The following is a 26683-nucleotide window of genomic DNA, read 5'->3' on the forward strand; positions in this document are numbered from 1 at the left end:
GCACAGATTCTACTCTTGCGGAGACTAATCTTCCGGCGGCTCTTTGAAATATTCGCCGTGCACGAAACAGTTCAGACTGTTGAGGTCTATAGAGAACGGCAAAGGACCAGCTGCCTCCCCCAAAGCCGGGCTCTCTCTCTCTCTGTATGCTACCTTCAAAGATTCAGGTTACGAGTACTAAAAGATGCTGCCGGTGATCTAAATATTTCAGTCTTTGAAGTGTCCCGAGAACGCTTTTCAGCGGCCGGCCAACCGTTTCAGAAGCATTCCGAGTGGATTCTTTTCGTAGTCGACATTTAATTTACGAGTCATCGGGTCATTAATCTCTCCGGGCACTTCGCCGCAGGCCTCCTCGCGAGTTGTAAACAGTGCTTTTTACGGGATACTTGAAATTTCTAGGAGCAGATGCCAGAATACGAAATGCTGATACTTTGAAGTGTTGATATAAACAGAGTTGGGCAAGTTTTATTTTAAGTAATAAACAAGAAATTCGAAATTATGTTAATATTTCACTTGGAAATAATTTTTTTTTCGAAAGAAAATATTTTTCATCCGAATTTAGGTGAAAACGATAAGTTTCTCGATTATCACGTAATGGATATTAATTTTCATTTATTATTATTATTGAAGAACTCTCCTCCCTTCGCATAACTAATTCTTTATTTAAATAATTTTTTATATGGACATTTAGTTGAACGACGTCCAACTCTGCCAGCAAAGCGTAATACAGCCGAACGGAGGTAGCGTTCGCGAGGAGCATCCACTTCGCTATCATGTTCCCTGACTCATCATTCGATCACCGTCATCGGCGTCGAGCCGTAATTTCCACGAAAACAAAGTCGTCGGCGCGTAATAAAGAAAATAGATAAGCATCGCGGAATACCGTACACTCTATACTTCTGCGGAATCAATTAGTATCCCTCGGCGCGCACGGTTCTCTAAAAACGAGACGTTCGAACGATCCGGCGTCGACGCTCGCCGCCGGTATCCGATCAGATAATCGCCGGGCAATTACAATCTGATAGATAGAGGAGTACTCGAGAGCGTTGGAAAAATTGTTAATAACGTCGAGAAGCTCCGTTATCGATAACGAGCGCGTCGCCGGCCGGTGCTAAGTGGAAAAGCATCGGATTCTCCGGTTTCACGAACCCGAGTCGACAGCACGGCTTCTCCTCAAACCCCCTCTAACTCGTGACTCATCGACCGGTGTCCGTGAGTCATCCGTGACTTTCGACGAGCGGAAGAAACGTCACCACCAATGAACGCGGTTGAAAGGAAAAGGGCCGTCGGGAACGGCGGGAAAGAAAGGCGCGGAGTCGAACGGTAACGACGCGCCACGGGACTTCGAACGATGCAACTCTGACTTCGAGCGAGAGGACCGGCTAGGAAAAAATGCGCGGCTCGCCGTGAGCCGTGAAAAAATGGCAGCGCCGCGATTTTAACGAGCGCCCGGGCACACGGGGTACAGTCGCCACCGTCGTTCCTCGTGCTGGAACAACGACTGTCGTGAAAACGGTCTTTATTGCTCGTCGATCGTAAAGCCGTGTTTTAATATATCAACGCGGTCGCCGCAGAAGCAGTGCCATTTTTCCTTTATCCTCGCCGCCGCCGGGAGCGTAAAACGCGAAGGTTGCGCGCCGGGCATTGAGTTGTAACGTCGCTTCGAAACGGGCGAGAAGGATGTTCCTCGGGGGCGACAAATTCGAGGTCCCCCGTTTTCCCAGAAAAATGGACCCACCCGCTGGGACGGCAGCGTTGGCGAAAATTATGGCGCCGTTTGATTCGATAACAACGGGAACGCGGCCGGTGAACGCGACGCTTCTGTCCGTTGCTTTGTGTCGCGCGCGGATTCCGCGACGCTTAAATTCTCGATGAGTTTTTTAATTTCGTGTTTATGGCAAATTCGGTTCGCGCGCGGTTGCCAGTACGGAATGCCGGCTGAAAACTACTTCGGTTTATCGACCGTTTATTTGAAACGTGGTTTAAGCGCAGCGATTTAAAAGGTAGGTTTGTGTAGATTTATTGTGAACCTTTTATTTGTAATCCGTCCGTAATTTCTTGATATTTATTTATATCATAAAATGAAAGAAAAGCAGGATTGCTACTATTTATATTATTACAGGTTTATATATATCAAAAAAGGATTGATATCGTTATGTCAAACAATAAACGATATATGTATATCATTTATATCTGTAGTTTTACCACGATTTTTGTAACTAAGCGAATTCACAATTTTTAAGTAAAATGAATTTACTCTACTGTGTCAAGTGAGATCAAGAAATTGCACTGCACAGCTGTCATAATCGTAAAAAAAGAAGACAATGTCATTTCATCACATTGTGACCATTGAAAAAGACGTTGCGAAATCAAGACGCGACTTCGATGTTTCAATGAACTATAAAGCATTAAATTAAAACATCTGGACGCATGGATAACTCAAGCAGATCTATTACCACTATTCGAGAACAAAAGAGAACGACTTTCGTTTGAGCACGCGGCAAAATAGCCGCAAAACGAGCGATACGATTTATTGCACACTTTGGACTCCGATAACGGGAACGAAAAAAAAAAAAAAAAATACGCAGCAATTACGGAATTAAAGAAACGAAGCGAGCGCGAAGTGCGATAGAAGCGGGTCGCATTAAAACCGAGTCTACTTCTAATAAGGTTATTTAATAACCGGACGGCTCTCCGGAGCGGCGCCGCGCCCGCGATCGAATATAATCGCTAAAACTCATGTTTTACATAATCGTATCGCGAACGTATAAACTCCTCAGTCTATTTATTACGCGCAAATAAAACACGCGCTTTTGCTCGTTCTCGCGTACGACCGTGCGCCGCCGCCGTTTAACGGGGTACACGACTGCCGGCTAATAAAACCCATGTATCGTAAACAGTTACGAGCGAGTTTCGCGAAGCTGTTTATCCCGATATTATCAAAAATCGACGTTACGTACTCTGCCCCGACCGAGTGAAACGAAACCGGGAGGGGAGCAAATAAAACGGGAGTCGAGGGAGGAGCGCTTCCATTGGCGACCGCGGGGGGGAAATCGCAAAAGGAGAATCGCGAGAATATTGTCTAATGAACGACGGCTAATTAACCCTTTGACTACGGCAGATTTTGGCAAGGCCGTAGTTTTTCGTTAGACATGCATTTTCTGAGGAAGTATATTAAAATATTCAAAATATCGAATTCTATTACATTAAACCAATATTACTTGAAGGGAATAATAATTTTAAGCTTTTTTGCAATATGTAACATAAATATTACGCGATATATAATTGATCAAGTTTAATAATGAACGGGGGCGAAATTTGATCTTGACGCCTATTGGCGCCTAGAGTGCCGGGAAGCCAACGTGTGTCGGACGCCAATAGGCGCCAACAGTAGTCAAAGGGTTAATAATCGCATGAATCGGGATCCTATAATAACACTGAAGCGTATTATACCAGCCGATGTCCTCGGTAATTTTCAAGACGTAAAAATAATTTCAGGAGATACAAAAATACTTTCAATATCGCCTGCTGTAGATCGTAATTTATTTGCGAACAACGCCGTGTTATTATCGCTAAACGTTGACAGTATTCAGTAACTTGTTAACAATGGGAGCCGTTGTCATGTGCACGTGATAACTTGGAAATTTGAATTCTTAGCATCGACGCAGTTTTTTTTTAAATGTATAATGAATGTATTATTAAGATAATTTGCACTGTTTATATTATTAATAATCTATATCAGAATTGTAGTAGCGAAGAAATGTATCTAATTACGCTATCGGCATTTTGTCGCGTCGCACGAATGTAGATGACAGAGTTATTTAAAATTGAATTTTTTAGAACTTAATTTTTACGCTACGATCAATTGAAATTTCATTAAGATAGTCATAAAACATATGAATGTTGAAAAAGTAATTGATATCATATAACTTTGATGAGCACTTTTATTAAAATCGAATGAAAGACCATTTAATTTTCATGGAATTTCGGAATCATAATACCATCATGATCATCAATAATAACCATTTTATAATTCAGTCAGATGATCCAAATTTTTTCGAATGATATCATAAGGATTACTTTACCGGACAATGGTAAAAAAAAATTGCAATTGGTAGAGACAATAAAGAATTAACAAATGACGTTCTCTGAACTGTTTCATCGGAGCCTAGAACGAAAATTTAAAAAAAAAAATTATTCGTCGCAATTACAAAGAAGTTATTTCTTTTTCAAAATTGCCGGATATTGTAGTCCAGGTATTGCCAGTCGACGATTACCACCAACGGTAAATAATCGTCCAACGATATAAAATCTCTGAAGAACTAACAGGTTGTAACAAACGTTAATGAAATATTTCCCGTCCCCTATTTACTTTCGCGCACTCTTTTGATCCATCAAATCACCGCTCACCGCGAACGGCAAATTCTCCTCCAGCCTGTATTTAATTGCCGGCGTTGTCCAGCGTGATTTCAACCGGCCAGGAATCACGAGAAAAGAAGAGGGGCGCGGCAGCGGACAAGAAGCGGTACAAGGAAGTAACCACGGGGTACAGTTGGCCGGGCGCGGATCGTCTCTCTCTCTCTCTCTCTCTCGCTCTCGCTTCGTGGCTCGACGAAGTAATTAGCCTTTAATTAATAGACTTCGCCCCGGGGACCCTTGCGGAGCGAAGGTCTGGATCTTAATTATCGCGAGGCTGGAAACGTTACCCGCGGTCGACACGTTTAATGCGAGCGTGTCTCGAACAGGCCCGGCCCGACCACGGCCCGGCTCGATTCGGACGGAATGATAAAGCCGCGCGCGCGCGGGCGCGGGCGCGGGCGCGGGCAATAAACGTCGTTCAACCGTTAAACTCGCCGAATCTGGAGCGCTCCCTATTTCCCTCTCGTTTGCATTTTCAAATTGAAACCGGAGCTTTACGCGCCCGCGTCAGGATTTTATGCCGCGTCCTCGTGTGTCCGCCGGTGATCGAAATTCCGCCCGCCTCGATCGCACACACACACATACCCGCTCGAGATTTATGCTACCGAGGATGTTCGGTATATCGGCGATGATAAACACGGCAGACGGTCGTTGATCGACACCCACCGAAGGGGAAAGAAACGATCCAATTTCCACTAAACGCCGTTGTTAAACAACTGCGGCCTGTTTTTCGAACGAGCTGCCCTGAGATACATCGTCGCTCGTAACAGCTGTCCGCTCCGCTACCGTAACCCATGTGTTTTCGAGTGCGGGCCCGCCGGAAGCGAACAGCTATCCCGACCACATACTTCTTGGGTGTCTTCGTCGTCAAAAACAGACTATGGTCTTCTATCATCAAGTGCAGAGATCGTGGGTCAGTTGTCCCTTTTATGATAGTTGTTTCGAAAGAGTCTTGCGATTATCGAAACCGCGGAGATATGAATGTATCGCGAGTTCGATTCAAATGAGTAGTCAATCTTGTCTTTTCCTATAATCTTAGTCGGTATACCATTAAATTATGCACCACTTTATAAAGCACACGCTTACATGTTTGTATTTATATAGATACAATAAAATAACAGTGAAAAACAAAAGGAAATCAAGTGCCGGATAAATCCGGCGTCCATAAGATGACGGGTATAAATAACAGAATTTTATATTTTATATCTCTTAATATTAAAGCTACAAGTACCAATTTTTTAAAAAAACATTGTCTTATCAATGACAGTTTTTATTTAACACTTAGGAAAATAAAGAAGGACTAATCATGAGCTAATTTTCAGCGCAGTACCACGTAGAACCAGATTGTTTTCGCGGACGAAAGGGTTAAACGAATCGAAAATATAAAAAAAAAAAATAATAAATAGCAATATAAAATGTAAACAAATATATAAATATAACAAAGATCAGATTACAAAATTGAACGAGATATTTAAATTTAGAAATCTAAAGAAGTCACCACTTTTACATTCTATTAAAACTTTAAACAATGTTAAACGCGAACCAGGTAAAATCGGCGAGCACGTCGCGCAGTACTTCAATTTCTCTGTCTTTTAATTCGTCGTTTAAAATCGTCAAGGACTCCCCCCTTTTAAAGAACGCTAAAGCTTCGAGTGGAAAGATTGCGAACGTTATTGGAGCTCGTAAAAAATTGATAGACGCAAGGTTGGAATATGCGCCGGCCGGCCAGATAAAACTTCGCCGGATAGAAGGGACCGTGTTAACAATTCATCGGCTGGTAGTGGTTCATTCGCTAAGTAGGTGAGAACACTCCGGCGGAAAGGTGTGTGCTCACCGAGAAACAGTTTGCGCACGGTGCTTGCCGAACTGTTCGCATGTACTTGCGAAAATTGAATGTCTTGTCTAAACAAATATACTTTGGTGAAATGTTTTCGGTGCTAGGTCGTTCGTCGGCTGATCCCTCGGCGTTGCGTGGCAAAAATCGAAACTTCCGATAAAAAAAAAGGCTACATCATTTTAACGCTAAACCTGCCTGGCCGATTTTAACGTTCTTTTAAAATCATAAAAATTCTTTCCTGCTGAAGGATTGGATGGATATCTTGTTGCAAGCATACTTTGCTATAAAAATAATTAAAAGTTTATATTTGCTAAAATTTGCTGATTCCTTTTTGCTATATTTGCAGCTATTCTTGACAATGTAGTTTTCAAGCGATTAGATAACATTTAGCGATTATAATAAATATTATTCGATTGGATATATTCTCGTACAACGTCGCTATACGTATAAATTGCAAATGCGTTTATTTAAATTTCTTTTTGATGGTTTTGGTACCGGTTCCGCGTCACATAGCGCACGGAAAAGCTTGAAAAGTTTACTCACTTGTATTTCGTTAGCTTGCAATTTATCGGGACGAAGGTCCCAACCGATCCAATACTTTCGCAAAGGTAGGTCCATCGGGTCCCCGCTTTTAGTAGCGAGCGCGAGCGCGCGCGCGCGCGATTCATTTGAAATATAAATCGGCACAATTCGTCCCCGCGGAATCCCTTACTTAAAAAATTGTGAACCGAACCGAGAATGGCGTGGAATCCCATCGACGACCCTCGAGTCGCAATCCCTTTGGCTCTGCGAGCGAGTCGACGCTTTCATTCTCGAATAAACGACCGATATCGATCGCGATCGGTATCTCTGGCGTGACGAGATACGCAAGACTAATGGACCCTCGGCTCTCCCGGCCGCCTCCGTCCCTTTCACGAGAGCCCTCTTATCCCCCTTTTTATCTTTCTACGGACGGAGCGGACCCCGCGTTGCGAGCACACACCCCTTACGTTAAAGGGGCTTGCCAGACCGTGTACAACTTGTAAATTTCGCCCTCGATTTCGCCTCCGCTTGATTTAATCTAGGAAAACACTCGAAAACTGGACCGATGCGTGTGTCTCCCCCCGCGCGCGCCCCTCGGATCCCAGCCCCTCGAGCAGACCGCCGACGAAGATCAGCGGGTCGCGACGTGCTTCGTGACATTAGCATGGCGGAGATTGGATAATGAACAGCGCGTCGGACGTGTGAAATCGATCGCGACCCCCGAATCGCGCGCTACTCGAAACGGATAAATATTTATCCGAGTGGATCGACGAATTTCTTTCGGTCGGACAACAATGCCTATTCATTATTCGTCGTAACTTGTTTCTAGCCAGTTTAGTCGAATAGAGTTTGTAAAATTATTCGAATACTAATGCGAACCGGTTATCGACCGTCTTCGTATTTACACGCGCGATCGCGAGGAGGTTTGTATTAAAAATCGATGTTTCAGCGAGCACTTTTTCACCGTCGGTATATTTTCCGTCTAAATTCGATTCCAAGGAGAGTTCTCAGCTAATCGTCATCGGCGGCGTTAAAACGTTTAGTTCCCAAGACGCGTGTTTGTTTACGTTCGCGTACAGTTGCAAATTAGGCTATCCCCGTTCGAAACGGTCGAACCGTCGCAACGCATAAAAATCAGCCACGAGTCCAGGCGTTCGTCGAGGCCTCTCGTCGCGTATGCAAATTCCGAAGTTTTCCCGGACACTTTGCAATTGCATCGCGCGCGCTCGCGCGCTCGCGGGTTCCGCTGGTTCCATTCTGGTTTCCATACACGTATTTACCATGGCCATAATCAAACAGGCGTGGCCATGGGCGCCCCGGCAGCGCGAAGAAGGGAAAAACAAGAGCAATCGGTTAACCAATGAAGCTTTCTGAGAATCATCCGGCCCGACACTCTCCCTGTAATTACATCGGTGGTCCGGAGCTATGCATTACGCGGCGTAATGTGCTCGCAATTACGGGGAATTATGGCCGATCGTTTCCTATTCTCTAACAATTAACTAATAATCTTCAAAGGACTGCTGCGGGGAGACCGAGACAGCGCAACCTCATCAAAGCGAATTGCTTTCGGATTCCGGGCACGGGGGGCACGGTGGGCGCGGGTGGGGAGGGGAGAGCGCGAGGAGGCAAGAACCCGGCCAATTTCAGGGCGCCGGAAGGTGCGCACGTTCGCGCGGCGTTGCAACGATTGCATAAACCCGCCGCGTGGCACTAGACCCGGCCCGGACACGACGTTAGCGGTGTTAACGACCCGAACTGTGGTCGTTCGCGGCGCGGCGATTCTATTAACTCATCGCCGTATCCTGCCGCGAAAATTTCCGCGGTAATCCCTACGACGACGCCTCGGACGCATAAAATCCTGGACCGTTGGAATTTAATGGGGGTACTCCCGGGTGACCATCAAACCCCCTTAACTCCGCGCCAAGCTTTTTCGTGCGGCGTAACCGAGTGCGGCGTTAAATTTCAGGCTGCGCGCGGCACCGAGACCCCCCCTCCCCACCCCCCACTCTCCCCAGACGGTCTTTTATCTAGTCCAAACACCGCGTTAATATGGAACTCATTCGACGTCGTAAAGAAGATCGTCCGCCAGTCTGCCTCGGATACCCGACGTTATATGTTCCGCGAATCTTTAATGCGCCGCGACCTCGCGTTCGTTTCGTTGCACGGTCGTTTGTTATTAATGGATCCTTTCGCGAGGCAGATATTCGGAGGAAGTAAATAAAACTGTACAGAGTCGGAATTCCGTTCGGCTCTCGCCGGATTTTTTCGTTGATAGTTTGAACGAGAGAAAGTAATTTAGAATTTCATTTGATTGCTTTATTTAGTAATTTTATTTTATTTGATAGTTTTATGCTGACGATTGGCTTGGAAATGTTTTAATAGTCGGGAACGTAATAAAATAATCTGTTTTATAACTTTGAGATATTCTTTGCTTGCTATGCATGGTTCGCAGTATATGTATGTGTAATTTTGAAATATTTTGATTCTTCACTGTAATTATTGTTTGCAGTTTTCCGAAACTTCTCTTGAAAAAGTTACATCTGATTTAGAAAGTATTTAAAAAGTGTCCCGGTTTTAATATGACAATATTTTTAAATCTATATAATCTATGCACTGTTTTATATTTCATACATTTAGGTTCTGCACGAATGCATAAAATCTATAGTTCAGTCACTTCAAACCAGAAAAGACTGCATATCACTACTCTACAAACACGAAGAACAAATTTAAATTCCTCTTCAACATTATTTAATAATCCATTATAACTAAAATGACACAATCTTAGACGATCAAAAAGGCAAGAAGAAGTCTAAATGTCGCAATAATAATTTCGTCAGCAGCCGAAATTTATTCAGAGTTCATACAAGAGTAATTCCCATAAAGAAAGAAACGCCTGTTCGGCTTCTGCTCCTCGAGGGGAACACGCGCGAAGACTGGTGTTCGGTGACGAAAGAAGGACGGATCTTCTCGCGAGTCGGCATCGATGAATAAACAACGAAGCGGTCGTCGCAACTGCGGCCAGTCAGAAGCATCGGGAGTCAATGCACCGCGTGGCAGAAACTGCACCGGACGACGCGCTTCAAGGCGATCTCTTCCGCGCGGTTCTCGCTCGTAAAAGTTCACGAGCTCGACAATTACATGAAAGAGCCATAAAAGCGTAATGCCCCGTGGCCAGGCAATATCATCGTATAACGACGTCGTACGAGCATCCTCCTTGCGATGCAACGCCGCGTATCCAGCCTCGTATCGGGGAACAAAATCCGCGCGCGCGTGCGGGTATCGGCTTCGACGGATCGGCCCCCGGTCGGTTCGCGCGCGTGTAACGCCCGGAAAACTTGTCGGGTTTCGGTTGACGGGTGGGGAGGGAGAGGAGGGGAAGCTTTTCCGCGCGGAAAAATCAGGAATCCTCCTCCTCCTCCTCCCTCCCCCGGGTTTATGTACACGCGGAATATAAAATACGCCAGGCACTTGCTCGCGGTGTGTGAACACGAAAGCGTTTTAAAGCGACCGAAAGTGGCACCGGCTGGAAAACGAAGGCAATTCCCGGCAGCGGGGGAAAAAAAAGCAACAACGGCGGAACAGGACGCCGAACGGAGAATTAAGCAAGACATTTGCGTTTCGAGCGACGCCGTTTATTTCGCCTTTCTTTTTTTTTTCTTCCTTTTTACGGCGCCGCCTAACGAGTATCGATTCGATTCCGGAGTTAATTAAGGTTACATCCCGTAGGAATGAGAAGAAGTACGGTAATGCTCCTTCGCTAAAGTCCCATTTCGATTCGAGGGGTCGCCCTCGCCCCCGGCTTAGCGAGATGTAAACTCGACTATTAGATTCTTGAGCACTTTTATTCGCCTTGATATTCGCGCGTCGCGATGCTTTTTGAGCTCGATGGCTCGCCCCTTCTTGAATTATTAACATATTTATTCGCTTGCTTTTTGCCACGTTGACTTGTCTTTTATAGCAAACAGAAGCGTGAACAGCTATTATCCAATTACATTGTTTTATTTCGCGAGGAGTATTAAACAAAATGAATCTGTACCAAAAACACTACGAAACATTAAACATTAAAACTCTCATCAGAAGATATAATAAAAAAAAAACGAAAAAGTGTGATGAATCGAAAGTCGTTGCTGTTTCGCAAGGCTGCTTTGCTTAGAAATTATATTATTGGAAACGAAATTATATTATTGAAAATAGAAGGAAATTTTCCCACAATTCTGCATCTCGCTCGTTTATTTGCATGCCTGTTTTTTATTTATTCAGATGGATGCAGCAGGCTTTGCCCTAGGGTCGCAAGAAGACTTGCCAATGCAGGCAAAGTAGAAGATCAACTTATGAACTCATTGTTCCAAATGATGTATTCGTATTGGAAAATATTCGCGCTTATATAACTTTATTGAACGAATTATAAAATTTTGAATTACTTATGTAGTTCTTCCGCAAAAAAACAAATTTAATACAATAAGATAAAATTGAGTAAAAATGGAAACTGTCTCGAAATTGTTTAGAAAAATAAACATTATAATGCACTTTTCGATTACGTTAAAAAATCGTTATATATATATATATATATTGTGCAGCAGAAATATAATTAAATGAATGTATGAAACATTATAATGCACGATTTTTTAACGTAATCGAAAAGTGCATTATAATGTTTATTTCTAAACAATTTCGCGACAGTTTCCATTTTTACTCAATTTTATCTTATTGTATTAAATTTCTTTACATATATTGTGCAGCAGAAATATAATTAAATAAATGTATGAAAGTTCAATGCGAAACAATTTACGAAGAAAGAAATACAATTAAAAGGGATGCCTAAAAACCGTGTGTCTAAACCGGATTACCCCCTTAAGACACTCCGACCTCGTTGATGGCCAGTCTCGATTCCAGCCGAATCATTCGAATGACGTCCCGAACCGATTCATTAGGAGCGCGTTTACGAGCGACTCGATACTACGTCCGTACGGGTGCGTATGTTCGACAAGTGTACCTGTTGCTGCGGCGAATCGGAGCCAATACAATAAATTCTTGTTGCGTCGACGATTAATCACGAGTGACAAAACGATGTAATATGACACAGTCTCGGTAATAATAAATGACCGAGAGAGCTCGCGCGGGCGCGCGCGTTCGTTCGGCGGCGGTCTTCGATTCGAGTTCCATCGGCCGGACTCCGCGTTCGAGCGGATCGACGCGTATTTTTCTCGCGATTCATCGCCGCGCCTCGAGTGACAAACTAATCGAATAGCGATTGAACGAGACACGGTGGTGCGCGGCGACGGCGGCGGGGGCGGGGGCGAAGCGAAAGATTTTTTTCAAACGAGCCACGATCGGACGGCTTCATAGAAAACGGCAAATGGACGATACGCGGTGGAGACGGCGCTGGACGTTCGCCGGCAACGAATTGAAATGCAACGCGTGAAACGAGCCGCGCGGGTTCCGTGCGAGGAATCGCGTGGAAAGAAAAAAAAGAGAGGAACGATCGTCTCGGAAGAAGATCGATCAATCGGCCGGGCAGACAGCGTCGAGCGTCCGTACGCGCGTTCGTACACGGGCGTCGCGATCGGCCGATTAATCTTCGTGGTGCGTGAATCGACGGAAGTGCCACGTCCACGCAACCGGCTCTCGCCGTGCATTTTGTATGAAGTCATTTGCATCGAACGCGGCCACGAAGTGTGGCCTATAAATTACCCGGGGCGTCCACGATAACTGCACCGCGACCGAAAGACAATAAACTCTAACGATCGGCCGGTGCCTTCTGTTTTGTCCTCTTTCTCTCATTCCGGGGTCGCGGCGAAACAAAGATCTTTATTTTACTTCGCGTTTCTCGCGCTTCCTTTTTTTCTTTTTTTTTTGATTTCATTTTCCGTTCGCGCGACTTGGTCGCGTGCGAGCTTCGACGTGAACCGCGCGGACGCGCTGTTACGATGCAAATTCTATATATGTACGTAGATAAAAATTTCCCGAAGAACGGGCATGCAAATGGAAGCGTTGAAATCGCGCCATTGGACTTTGGGTTTACAGAATTTTTATCACTGGCCGGAGGAGAACAAGGTCCGTGGAAGCACGCGCAAGAAAAATTACGAGTCGCATACTTGACACGGCTGACCAGCCGCGGCTTTTTTTTACCGTGGGCAAGTTTGAAATTCAAATTTTCGGGAATTAGGTGAGAACGATGGACACGCTTTGAAGAAAAACAACGTCGAATTTTTCCGAGCGCGACCTTCGCGGTTTCGGTCTTATCTTCGCGCCTCATTGGCGAACTTCTAAACGGTAATCGTGACAAATTTTTACGAGCCATTCGAGGCAAATAAGGAATCGATGGTAAACTGCATAATCCCGAAGGACAATGGATCGAATTTTGATTTTATTTCGCGCGATTTTATTCGATTTCCCCGCGTTTTACGGCGCACGTTTGTGGGCCAGTTGCGAGAATGGGAAACTAATAAATTGATAACGAAACCTACGCGGCCATCTTGCTCCGTGCCCGAGCGGGCATTTTAAAAGTTTCCTTAGGGTACACACGGGCACGGTCAAAGAACCCTGCATCGTTAAAAACACGTTACTTTCGGTTTATTGCTTCGCCGTGAATAGGCTTATGAGTTTATGCGCGACCATAAATGCTTGGTGACAGTTTCGTCAAGCGCGGAGCCGAACTATGTATTAGCCGGCTCCGTACGGTAGCTCTAAAGGTTTTAAGTAACGAGAATTAAAGAAGCAATTTTTACGATCGTTTCAGTCATTCCGTTTATGGACGCGTTCCCGCTAAAAATAAATTCCGATTCCGCCAATGAATAATTTACCATCCGATTATCGCGTCGGCCATTATGCCGTGGCTTGCATTTTGTGCTTTAGGCTTGAGAAATCTTTCAACGAGCGGGTCTTCGCAACGATTATTACCGTTAAAAAGACACCGCGCGGCGATTATGTCCCGATAGATCATTTTTTTTAATATCGATGGTCCAAAGCGAATCGAGCCGATCGTATTTCAATGTTATACGACTTGTCGCAATTTCTGCACGTGACAACGGGCTTATGTATTTATGAACATGGTTTCTTAAAAGTGTCACCGTTCGATAATAAAATCGTGCCTTTGGAAAACCCCTGTGTTTAACCGAAGTTATTGGTTCATATTTTACGGCCGCCGTGTCGGCATTTACAAACCACGAACGTTTTCGCGCGAAGCTGTGAGGAAATTTACGGTCGGAAAGCGTTTCGGTCAAAAATGACCCGGCACATATTCTATTAAATTTTTTTATTTCTATTCAACACATAGATTTTTCCCTTTAACATCTTTATAGCCTTATAATGACCTTTTGAACACGCAACATGCTTCAAATTTCTAAATGTGTGCAATAAATTCTCTCTAATTGTCCTTAAGCTTGTAAGAAAAATTGGACAATTGGGGAAGAGGAGATACGATTATTTGAACCTCGTAATACACCTAGTAATATACTTGCATCGTAAAATTTTATGAGTTAAATTTTATAGTTAAATTGCAGCAGATCCCTCAAATTATATCCGCATTACGTTTCAATATACACAGTTATAGCGCAGTTAACGTTAAAATCAAAATAACTCTAACAAAAATGAAGTTATCAAGCTGAAATTTTTACTATAATTTATGCACGCGTTGTGTATGGATCCGATGACTTTTTCACAAATTCTTACGTTACTCAAAAGTGGAAGTAAGAAAATTAAGTTTTACGTAATTCGATTCTATTAATTCTAATAACCCTTTACTCACGAAGCCATTTTAATATAAATCTGAAACAATCTTTCTCTATTAGTATTCTCTAATAGTATTTCCATTTTATATGACAAAGTGAATTTTTGTGAATCATACGAACAGCTCCACTATTTAACAATCTTTTAAATCTTATTGGTATAAAAATGATCTTAGAACGTAATAGAACAATTTTAGAACAAATAGAAGAAAAGGATCAATTCTAAAATTACTAGTATTTGATTTCCAGTCGAACGCCAACCTTAAATAGTGACCCTTAAAACCCTGCTCCGAAGCGATTATTATACGCCGCCGTGAAAGCAAATAAAACAGAATGCTATATGCAAACACCTGAACATAAAATTCCGCCTGGATCGCCAGACGAGAACAAAAGATTTCTGAAGTGAAATCCCGCGCCCACGTATCCGCAGAGGCGCGGGCTCGACGATTTCGCGGGCTTATACTTCGTTTAATCGTGATCGGCAGAAAAGCGGACCGCGATCCGCAGCAGATGCGCCGCGTGTAAATTCAAAGGCGTCTTTTCGCGCGACCCGCGACCTTCTCCATAGCCGTCGGATGCGACTTGAGTCGTTTTATACCGGCGCGCGCGCGCGGCGTTGTATCTCTTGCTAATGAAGACGCATACACCGGTGACGTTGCGCCGCAATAATGAAGATCTACGGGCGAAAGTAAGCCGCGGCATCGCTGCCAGCCATGTATACACGGACGAGTATACTGTGCTGCTACACAGAGAGGGAGGGAGAGAAAGAGATGAGCGTGTGTGTTAGCACCGGTGCGACTGAAAAGGAGATGGTAGCGCGACCACGAAGAAATACGCGCGAAGAACCCGCTCGGCGGGTCGGATGAATGGCTGATGGTCTCTGTTACGAGGCTGCGCCGCGGCCGGGGTCTCTCCCGCTGAAAGATAGTCGGCTAGAAGCGGGATTCTCACGCGTCGCCTTTTTACCCGGAACCTATGAATTATCGCCTACGTCGCGAGTCAAATATTCCCGTTTCGTGCGCAATCAACAGATTAAAACCGAGCTACTGTATTCGAATCGAGCGCCGCCGCGCCGTTTAGGAAGCCACACGGCCTGTGCTGATTTAGTGGCCGATCGAGGAAATTAAATAGCTTGTCGCTCGGGACACGAGGTACTCGAGGGATCCCTGTAACCAGTTCTTTTTTTCGGATGCCGGCGAACAGGCACCCGTACACTCCGCCGCAAAAAGATGGCACGCATCGAGCATCCAATGGTTTCGTCATTTTAAGATGATAAACGCACTCTTTGTTCGAATTTATACATTTTTATAAATTATATCGCGAAGGCAAAATGAAGGAAAAAGTCCGTTTGTTTAAACAAAATTAAAAAATTAGTGCGACGAAACGATGATAAACGTAGACGAAAAACGTGACTTTATACTTAAGATAATAACATAAAATATTGTTATTTTTAATTCTCTGTGAGGTCTTCTTTATTATGCGAAAATAATCTTCTTTATTTTATAAAAATAATTTTCTTTATTTTACGAGAATAATCTTTTTTATTTTACAGTTCTTTAATATATTTTTGACGTAAATTCTGCTATTTTAATTCGATACGCTTTTGAAATATTTTAAATCCGAAGGCATTAAAATCGTCTTCCGTCTTAATAAATATATCTCGACGATTATAAATAAATATACATACTACTAATCGGCTCTGGCGATTCCGCGTGCCACTTTAAAATACGTATTTCTTATTTTTTAAAAAACATTGCCGAGAATCCTATCTCCGAATTTATTTAACCGTTCATCGATCATATGTAAATCCTGTTGTTCCCTGTCATCATTTCCCAAGTGTTATCGGTTTGTCGCACAGATCTCTTCCTCTTCTTTCGTTTGTACAAACAAAAAAACGGATCGTTTCGTTCATTCTTTGTTTGCAGTGCAGTTCATTTCGTAATAAAAAAAGAAAAAAGAAGAAAGCAAAAGCAAACATATTATCTCCGAACGATGAAAATGTTGGATGTCCGAGACGCGCGATATTTTTGTCACGGAGCGTAGACCGTTCGGAATTTCAATCTCGACTTGTCGCGTTTCGAGGATCCGGAAATTTCGTGGGTCCGGCGAGGCGGTCGTAAAGATCGGTGTAATTTCGATCGATGGATCTTCGCGCCGATGGCGTGATCCGCCGGCCGGTACTCGTAAATGTCAGAATTACGAAGACAAACTACGATATTATAAATACGTGGCACGCTGCGCGAGAGACGTTGCGAAGCACGTCGCCTTGATCTCTTGGAAGAATTCTTAGAAAAACGCTTCTCGTCTCGCGTCGCGAAATATTTGTGGTCTTTGCACTCGACTGGCAACACCGAGACACCACTAAAATTATTTTATCGCGTCCAAAGATAATTCTTACACCAACGAAGTTTAGGTTTGAAAAATTGTTAAGCGGTGAAATTGTTGGTACGAGTGCAAGTATCAATTTCGTATGCATAAAAGCGAACCAGGAAAATTATTTCAGATTTACAGATGAAATGACTTCGAGAGTGCAAAGGGTTAATAGGTTACGGACACGAGTTCCCACCGTCTGTCCTGCCCCCTCCGGAGCCGCGTTTCCAGAACGGCTCCTTGCAAGAAAATATTTTTTAACGATCAATTAAAGAGGCCGCGCGGATCCTTCGCCGGCCAATAAAAGAATCAATTACTCGCGGGCTTTCATCGTGCGGATCGCTCGGGAATCAGGTTTCAGGAAATGCGGTTTATTAACGAGTACATTTTTTTCCGATTCCTTTCTAACTTCTCCGTAAAAGGCGACGGGCAGCACGCCGCGCGGTCGGCACAATATCTCGTGGCACAAATTCAGTTCTTCTCCCGCCGATGAACTCTCCGCTCCTTTTTACAAGCGAGGCCGTTGGTTATTTCATCGCGGCGACGTATATTGAGAAAGATGGCATCCTCCGTGCAAAATCTTTCGTACGGCGCCGGATAAAGAAAAAAGAAAAAAAGGATCGTCCGACGGACGCAAAAAAAAGCGGGGCGAGCCTTTATTTTATTTGCTAAAGAATTTTGATCGTTAACTCACCATGACGTAGTGACGCTGCATCTCCGTCTTCTCCTGGGCGAGTTTCTCCAGCTCCAACTTAATGCTGCGCAAAACAAACAGGAAAACGTGTAAGCGAAACATTAGCGTGCAGAACCAGTCTGGGGGGATATGTACATGGGAATATTTCGTTTCGGCACGGTCTCGATACGATTAACAATTTAATTGTCTGGAAAAATCGTGCGCCGTTGGAACAATCGCCGGATCGTATTAGTAATCGTCGCATTAAAATGGTAAGAATTCGGTGAAAGCTGAAACGCGTTGGCGTCTACTTCGATATCTGTTTTTATTAATTTATTACCGCGGCGATCGAAGTCGGGGATTTCATAAAGCTAATCTGAAATTCCGCTGTTCAATAGATTTTGCGAATAACGATACTCGGAATATTTTCTCTGTTACGCAAAATATACAGGATTGTTCAAAAGTAGGTTTAAGATGATGAATGAGAATATAAAGCATCTTTTTTGTCATTTGCTTTTCCTTTTCTTCTCTTTTCTTTTTTTAATTTTAAAAATGAAGTCATATACGATTCCGGAACGTGTTAAAGTTATTCAAACTTATTTTAAAAATTAATGTTACATAAAATAGATCCATCGTAAATTGAGAACATTATTTTATCGCGATTGAAATTTAATAATAATAGTTATTAATTTAATAAGAATAATTTCAAGAAATGGGGATGCGATCCCATTGAACTTTTTTCTTCGAAGCTCTTTTTTCTCTAGCTCATTCTTTATTTAAGAAAAAACTTCTTATAACCTATTTCAGACAACCCTGTATAATAGTTAGTTTCCCGTACACTGTAAGTTAACAATCGAACAGACGATCGTTTAGAATACAGAGATGGAAAATATTGTAATTTCCAACACGTGGTGCGTCCACCTCGATTAATCGTTAACGCGAAGTTTTTCCAAACACTTCCACCTTCGATAACAATCAAACGATCGCATTTTACGGCTGACTCGGTTCATCGGTGCGAATCGGGACACTTGGCGGCGCGCATCGGGATCCGTGACGGGCAGGGAACGTGATCGCGTGTGAAACCGGCTCGTTGCGTCGGTAACGTCCGCGATCTATCGGCGTTCAACTGTTTTCCGGCGCACTTTTTTCCTCCCTCTCTCTCTCTCTCTCTCTTTCTCTCTCGCGAGACCGATTTTCCGCTTGAGTCGCGCCCCTGGATCGGAAACCCAGTGACGGGGGGGAGGGGGTGGGACGGCGCTCGGCCAACCCATTAAAAACACACAATTAGTGCAGCCGCAACAAAACATCGATAATAGTTGTTGCACGCCGACCACGGCACTTGAAAATCGTTGTATAGGTGTCGGGCCTCCCCCGATCTCTATCCGTCGCTCTATCGGCGCGACGAAGCTCTAAACGTTGCGTAAAAACTACCGGAAGCAACGCGATTGCGTGAACGTGCTCCAAAATCGAAGGACGGCTCGTTTCTATATTGATCCATTAACGATGCGTAACAGCGACTGTATGCAGATTTTCTGGGTTTACTCTATAAATCATTGTTTTCTATAAATCAGCTCTTGACAGTTTATCCGACATGCTAAAGCGTCGATGTTTATTATTATTTTCATTAATGACGATTACAGTATGGATTTTTTGGGTAAAATAAAAATTGTTTGCAGCAATTATGTGGAGCAGAAACTATACAGAAAATCATTTTCTTTCTTCATAATTTTAATAGGTTCGAGATATAATACATTGACACTTTTTAATTCTGAATTTTTCTACTGTTTTATATTACATTTATATTTTTTGCAATGAATAGATGTACCGCGAATTTTATGAATTTATGATCAAAATTACAAGTAGATGTACCAAAGTTTGAGCACGTTAGAAAGATTTAAAAACTGGCATTGTTTCCTCAATTTATTAGAATGATTAAAAGAGAATTTTATTTTATTTTAGTATATGCAGCGATTAGACTGTGGATCATTACGCATTTTCAAATGCAAGAAAACGTAGTTATTAACAAAGTCTAATGGAATATTTATTTTTTTTCTTAAATCAATAATCGTTCAGCTGACGAAGAAAATATTTCTGTGTTTCTAATTTCTGTACGAAAATAAAGATTTCCATAAAAATCGACATAGGCGTGACATAATCTTGACAGTATCCTAGCAATAAATCACGACAAATATATGCAAAAGAGCTACCAATGAATTAAAAATGTCCATTCATATAAACATCGTTAATTTGTCTATCACGTCTATATAATTTTGATTTTCGCGATTTCGATCACGCATAATAGAAATTTTACCTTAGATTCGAGCAGAAATTTCTAAAATCATTCTACAATTTTTAATCGGCGCAACAAGCGCATCACGGAACCGTGGCCCGGATAAAACCGATTCGAACCACCTAAGCGGATTAATTTCCCAGCGGGCAACAAATAAAGCGGCGTAATTTAAAGACCAGACGAGGCGAGGCGAGAGATTCGAGCACACGGGTTCACGGTGGTGCAAAAGCGTCGACACCCGGCCGAAACGACGCCGAAAACCGGACAATCACGCGTCAGCAATCGAGCGACGACGACACTTTTTCCACCCCCCGTTCCCGAGGGTGGAAGCGCGCGTGATCGATCTTTATCGTAGGGAATTATTGTCGCGTCCATTCCGAGTAATAGAGCGTTAAATGGAAAATTAATTCCCATCGATCCGGCGACGCGGCGATTCGCTGCCGCGGCAACGCGCGACGCGCGACGCGCCCGGCCGTGCACCGCGCGTTGCCCCTTTTTACGACGGCAGTAATTTTTTAACGACACCGGGCGACCGCGTCATATTTTTGTTTACCGGCGTGACAACGAAATAGACTCCGGGACCGGCGCGCCGTCCCGGCGAAATTGCATCCCGCGCCTCTAATAAATATGCGCTCGTAATAGTTGACTGCGTGGCCGTAACCTCGTATGCAAAACGGCCCGCGCGTATTGGTGGCCGAGAGCGCGAGCGCGCGCGCGCACGCGTTTTTCTACGCGTGCTCTCCGTTACGCGTTTCCACCCGTGTTTCCCGTGAATGCCCTGTGTTTTACGAACGGGCAGAAACGGTCCCGGCATCTAGATAATTCTTCCCCGGGCTCTCCCGCGTTACGAACGCCAATTACGCGAGAGTTATGTCCCCGGACGCCTTGTTTTTCATCTCGGCCGGTTTTGGGATCCCAGGCGCTCGCGAGCCGGCTCTCTCTCCCGCCGCGAAATGGAAAGCGGAATGCGCCGCGACTCATTAACAACGCGATTTTCAGAACCGTTCTCCGTTCACCTTAAAAGCTGGCTAAGGGTGCTGAATCACGATCACCTGGCTTTGAGATCGCGCCGAGATCCGTTCGGGGCTATAGCAAGACTGACGGAGGAATTATTGTGGCTACCAATTATCGGACATTGGGTTAATGCGGGCATGTTAACGTGCAATTAGCGTCTATATTATATTGACAGCTGCGTTGAATTGCGTATCTTCGTTCTTAATCGTTGTCCCGATGGAATGAGGCAACTTTTGTTTTGTCACTGTAGTTTCTAGATTCTGATGACGGGAGAAGCAAGTTTTATTTCGATTTAGAAGAACGGTCGTATTTAATAAATTATATTAGAAATTATTGTCACGAGTCTGATATATTCTGAGAGAGTTTAAACATGAAAATAGCTTAGAGTAACCTAGAGTAACTAATATAAAAATAAAACACTGTTTCTCATAAATATAAACGCTAAAAATTTAAGAAAACGCGGTATTTATTCTAACTTCGATCATCGATAGACTGCACACCTTATACAAAATAAAAACCAATTTTCCCGAAGATTTTTCCGCGACACAAAGATCTACCTAATCTAAATAACAGATTCGTTCCTCGGCCGCGATTAAGCAGAGTTCCTCCGTTTCCTTAGCATTAGCTGACTGGTTCTAAAGTGGAAGTCTTATGGCGGAAGACGCAGGAACTGCAGTCAGATCTTTTCACGGTGGAACGAGCAGTTCCGCGGATTCTATATTTTCAGGTGAGCGAGGGAAACTCGGAGACGGGATCGCGGATTGATATTCCATTCTGTAAACAGCGGAGATTGAAATAACCCAGGCCGGAGAGAGAGAGCGAGCGAGAGAGAGAGAGAGAGGGGGGGGGGCGCTTAAACGGAATTTATTCCGATCGGTCGATAAGGTTTGCACATCCGGTGCGTCATGACAAATTTATTGCGCGATACGGAATTAATTTAAATGTCAATTAACAAATAGTGGTGGGTCGTCGGTTAAATATTAATTTCGATGCGCGGCGGCGAAACGCGACGGTACTACGGCTTGTAATCCCGAAACCGCGGCTCCCGCAAAACGGACCCCCGCGCGCCGTGCCATATTTTTCTTTTTTACCCCCTTCCGCCCTCGGCTTGCCATCACGTAATGCGTATCCGTATCTTTTTTTTTCTCTCTGCCGGCTAGTTTCTCGCACTTCAATTTAAGGTCGCGCGAGGGGAACAGGAACGCGAGCATTAATATTCACCAGCCCTCCGGAGAACGCGCGGCCTTTGTTTGCGTCCCCCCAACGATCCGCGTCGCCGACGTCGCGACGTTAAATTAAAACGCGCCTCGCGCGGGAACGAAAAACAAGGAAAAAAATAACCGAGAGACGGTTAATCCGTGACGACCGTCTTTCGCGGAACAATGGGGAGGATTTTTTTTAGAAATGTTGAATATTTTATCGCTGAATATTGGGAATGATCGATGGAACCTTTGAAATTGGTGGTAGTAACCCTTTTATTTCTATTTTGCGAATCTGTTGGCGCGATCGATATAACGTGTACTGTTTTAATATAATATCATTTTTATATAAACATTTTTCTCCTGCGAACGTTATCTCGAAAGATGCCAGAGCGATATCATTGTTATTTAATTTTATACAGTAAAAATAATAAAAATCAACAAAAAAGCAAAAAATCACAGTAAATAGGTCTTCGAAAATTTTGATCTGTATCTAAAAATGTTAAAAGGACGAGGGAATTATAAAGTGACTGCAATCTAACTTCACTGAAAATTATCCCAACAATTTGGTAAAAAAAAAATAAACGATACGCTTGTGAATAAACAACAACACTGTTTCTCGGAACGTGGGAAATTTGAAACCGGAACCACTACAACGCCAATCTACTCGTTTATAAACGCTGCAGATTGATAAATACCATTGTTTAACCGTTCGTCGAAATTTAAACAATTCATTGGATATTTTACTTCTGTCTGAATAAAACATAAATTTTTATTGCCTGTTCCCATCAGCGCGAATCACCGCCGGAAATGTATTCCATAAATATTCAGTTTTATCGAACGATCTGCTTCATTTTCCCGGCCGTGTTTCACGGTTTCGCGGGAACGATCGATGCGCCTCCTAATCTAATGGAAAATTCACGGGGAAGGTTAACTGGGAGTCCCGGACAAGGAAAAGCTATTGTTCGCGCAGAAAAAAAGAAAGGGGGAAAAAAAAAGGAGAGGGAACGCTTCCCAATAATAACACATCGAAGCTCCAGATTATCAATCACGGAAACGTTTTATGGACGGGGAGGGTGGGCTTCGCGCAGCAATTTCCATTCGTTACTGTAATTGGACGGGGCTCCGAAAGAAGGAGAGGACACTAAGGCGATTAACTAATCTCGCAGTCGCTTCGGGCGAAATTGAGTGCTACTGCGCCGCGCGCGGGCCCCGTCGATGGAAATTGATAGGCAATTATTGTTCTCCGTTCGAGTCTATCGAATCGGGGACGCGAGAATCCGACTAGCACACCCGGGTTTCAACCTTTCCTTCCTTCTGCGTCATTGTAGAGGGCGAGCCATGTAATGAGACCCAGCCGATTCGATTCCGGACGAAAATGGAAACCGAAAAATTGGACGGCCCGGCGAATCCGATTCCTTCATTCAGCCGGTTCGAATAAACTTTTCTTAGCAATTTTATGGAATAAGAATCATATTTCAATCCTTTATGTATCTAATTCCATTTCGAGAATACGCACTTGTGTGGCTATTTATTTTTAATCTGCTGAGGAAAAACGGAGTAATTATATTTTCTATTTCTTCTTTTAAGCATTTTCTCTTTGCGTATATGCTTACTTATTTTATTGGTCCAAAGTGCTCTAAAATTTGTTTGCAGAAAGTCGTCTTTCCGTGACTTCAATATTGCACCAATCTTTTGTCATTGACTAAAAATTATACGAATGTATCGCGTCCTGTATTTTATATATAAATATTATATATAAAAATTTTGATGTTAATAAAATTTTTCCACCGTCCCAATACTTTTGTTATAAATTGAATGATGCAACACCGTCCATAAATTTTCGCGCTTAATTGACCGTGGCACCGGCCGAGTCCCGTTGCGTTGAGTCACCCTGTACAGCTACCGTAAGCGGAATTCTCGCGTAAAGCAACGACCGAACCACAGATCCGCACACCCGATAGGGATAACAAGATGCATTTTTGCCCCCCATCCGGCGCGTCAGCTCGTTTAAAAGCAGGCGAGGCTGAATTATTCGGTTAATCGTTAGCGGATTTCAGCGGCCGTGTAAGTAAGCAAAAGGAGAGAGAGGAGAGAGGAGAGGAGAGGAGGCGCCCCGGAATCCGCTCGCTGATCGTGGCTCCGCGGCACGGCGTCAGATCGCGGCTTCGTCACGATAAATTAGCGCGATATTAACGATCGGTCGGGCGATAATTCCGGTTGCGCAACCGACCGGGACCGGTCCATTAATTATTTGAGATTGACGCGCGGCAACGATTTACAAGGCGCTTTGCGGGACCCCATTCCTCGCTGAACGTTCCGAGACATAAACACGCGGAAACCGTGCACCTGTTTCCTCGTCGAGGCAGCCGCGAAAATTCTCCGTGGTTCAGCCACTCTCAATTTGTAAGCGGCGAAATTTATAGTCCTCCCACCACCGTTTTATCCTGCCACCTATTTCTCCTACTCTTCCACCACCACCAACACCAACACCACCGCCACTGCCACCCACCTCGTCCACCACCTCCCTAGTTGCCGGCCAACTAGAGTGGTGCTCGCGGGAACATTTATCCGAGCGTGCCCCGCGTTTGATAATAAAACTAACGCCGCTCTGCCGCTTTCCGCATCATCGAGCGCATAATACAGACATAAAATGAATTATTCCGCGCGGTCGCGCTGTTTGCCGCGGAAAACTCTGCGGGCTTGGGCAATCTTTCTTCCCGCGGAATTCTTGCGCGATATGTACACACCCGGGCCACTGTAATCAACGCCCCGGGAAATAAATCACGCGTAAAAGGGGCGAGGAGAGCGTGAATTTTGAATGCATGATATTCGGCGGTGTGTAGCCGTTGTCGGAACCGTTCCGCGGCGCTCTCCTCCTCCTCCTCCTCCTCCCTCTCCTCCTCCTCCTCGACTCCGCGCGCTTTTCACGCGCGAACGCGCCGCGCATTTTTTCCACGGACAAAATTTAGCAACGGGATAAATACACGTTCTATTGAAAACAGCGTTCCGCGTGAACCTGTAATTTGCTGGATAAAGCGCCGCTTATGACGCGAAACGTGCGCGCGGTTACACGCACGGCAAATAATTGCTTCGCCTCGCTCGTGTAAACTATTATTTTAACTATAGCGCATTTCTTGAGAAATTTCGACATTCGCATTGTGAAAACGCCTGTAGTATAAAAAAGATTGTTTAATAAAGTTGAATATTTAGATCGGATTGCTTACCAATGCTTTCATGATAAATCATTTAATTTAATATGAAACGAGTCCTATTATTTTGGCATTCGCATTGTGATACTGTTTGTAGTCTGCAAAAGATCTTCTAATTAAATTGATTATTTAGAGCGGATCAATTGCCAATGCTCGCAAGATAGATCACTTAATTCGATATAAAATGAAACTTACTATTTCGACATTTACATTCTCTTACTAACATTCGCAAGATAAGTTCATGTTCTATCTTTAATTATAATCGTCCACTCATTTATTTAAACAGTTACAAAAACATTTATGTTCGCTTTTGAACTTATTAGTTAGAATATATAACAAAAAAGTAAATCTATGTTACATTTCCATTGACAAAAGTTTATGACTACATAACAGTAGGAGAAAATAAACAGAAAAAAATGGTTTTCAATACAAATATTTAGTATTTCGTCCAAAATCCATTATTTTTTATAACCTCAGCACATCTTTTTGGCATTGAATCTATTCATTTTTCACATTTCTCTACTGTAATATTACAGTAAATATTACAGAAATATTGTCAATATTGTTGACTCAATAATGTTTACATTTATCACGCGAGCCTTCGAAAATTAGATGGTCAAGCATTTGTCTTCATTATCCCAAAAATAAGAAACTGATTGGAAAGACAGTACTTACATTACACGTGTGCAATTGAAATTAAATTCGTCGTCTTAAATTTTTGACCGCTACCGTATATCAAACAAAACTTTACTTTCTTTTGTTTGAAATAATTTGGCAATGCAAACTGTGATCATAGAAATTACAGCAAATTATTCTAGCGCGAACGAAAAGCAACGTCGAGGAGAACGAACTGAACGATTGTAAATATAGGTCGATGAAACTGTTGTAAAAATCGCCGAGGCGTTTCCTTTGGAAGATCGATATTTTTCGCAACCGGAAAGGAAACTCGCCGAGCAAGGGGCCTCTGTTTAGCGGCGGAAAAAGGTAACGCGTTTTCATCGAAAAGCGTCGCGGGCCGTCGGGCGAACAGTAGAACGAGATTCCGGCGGCGGACGAAAAATCAAGCCTGTTCACGGAAGAGTTGGTGTGCACAGAGTGCGAAATTGGCTACTTTCTGACCGTCCCGTGCGGATTGCGAACGCGTCGAAATGTCGCAGGCCGCTCACGTACGTCTCGCTTGTATTTATGCATGTATGTACACAACCCCGCGGGGGGCCCCCCCCCCCCCCCCCCGGTCTCTTTTCCTCCCCCGCCCCGCCCCGCCCTGCCCCGTCCCGCCACCCCCGGTGTCGCCTGTGACACGAAACAGCAATTTAAGTTTCCGTCGACGGTAGAAATCGTGCGGCACGTGACGTCGCGAATTAACACGTTAAAGGGCCGGGACATAAATTAACGTGTCAAGCCGCCGATAGAGATCGTC

At 43.8% G+C, this 26683-nt stretch overlaps 1 protein-coding gene across 2 annotated transcripts in view; it reads right to left on the reverse strand.

Annotated features, from left to right (window-relative positions):
- Positions 1-26683, reverse strand: part of LOC144475498 (protein groucho) — a 170741-nt gene that overhangs the window by 97991 nt on the left and 46067 nt on the right. Inside the window, exon 3 of one of the 2 annotated variants that reach the window (XM_078191459.1) lies at positions 17570-17633. In XM_078191459.1, coding sequence (XP_078047585.1) covers positions 17570-17633 — 64 coding nt within the window. Of the gene's footprint in view, positions 1-6799; positions 6835-17569; positions 17634-26683 lie in introns of those variants that run through there. The other variant, XM_078191468.1, reaches the window with a different exon arrangement.

The sequence above is a fragment of the Augochlora pura genome, chromosome 2 (genome assembly GCF_028453695.1).
Source record: "Augochlora pura isolate Apur16 chromosome 2, APUR_v2.2.1, whole genome shotgun sequence".
Taxonomy (NCBI): Eukaryota; Metazoa; Arthropoda; class Insecta; order Hymenoptera; family Halictidae; genus Augochlora; species Augochlora pura.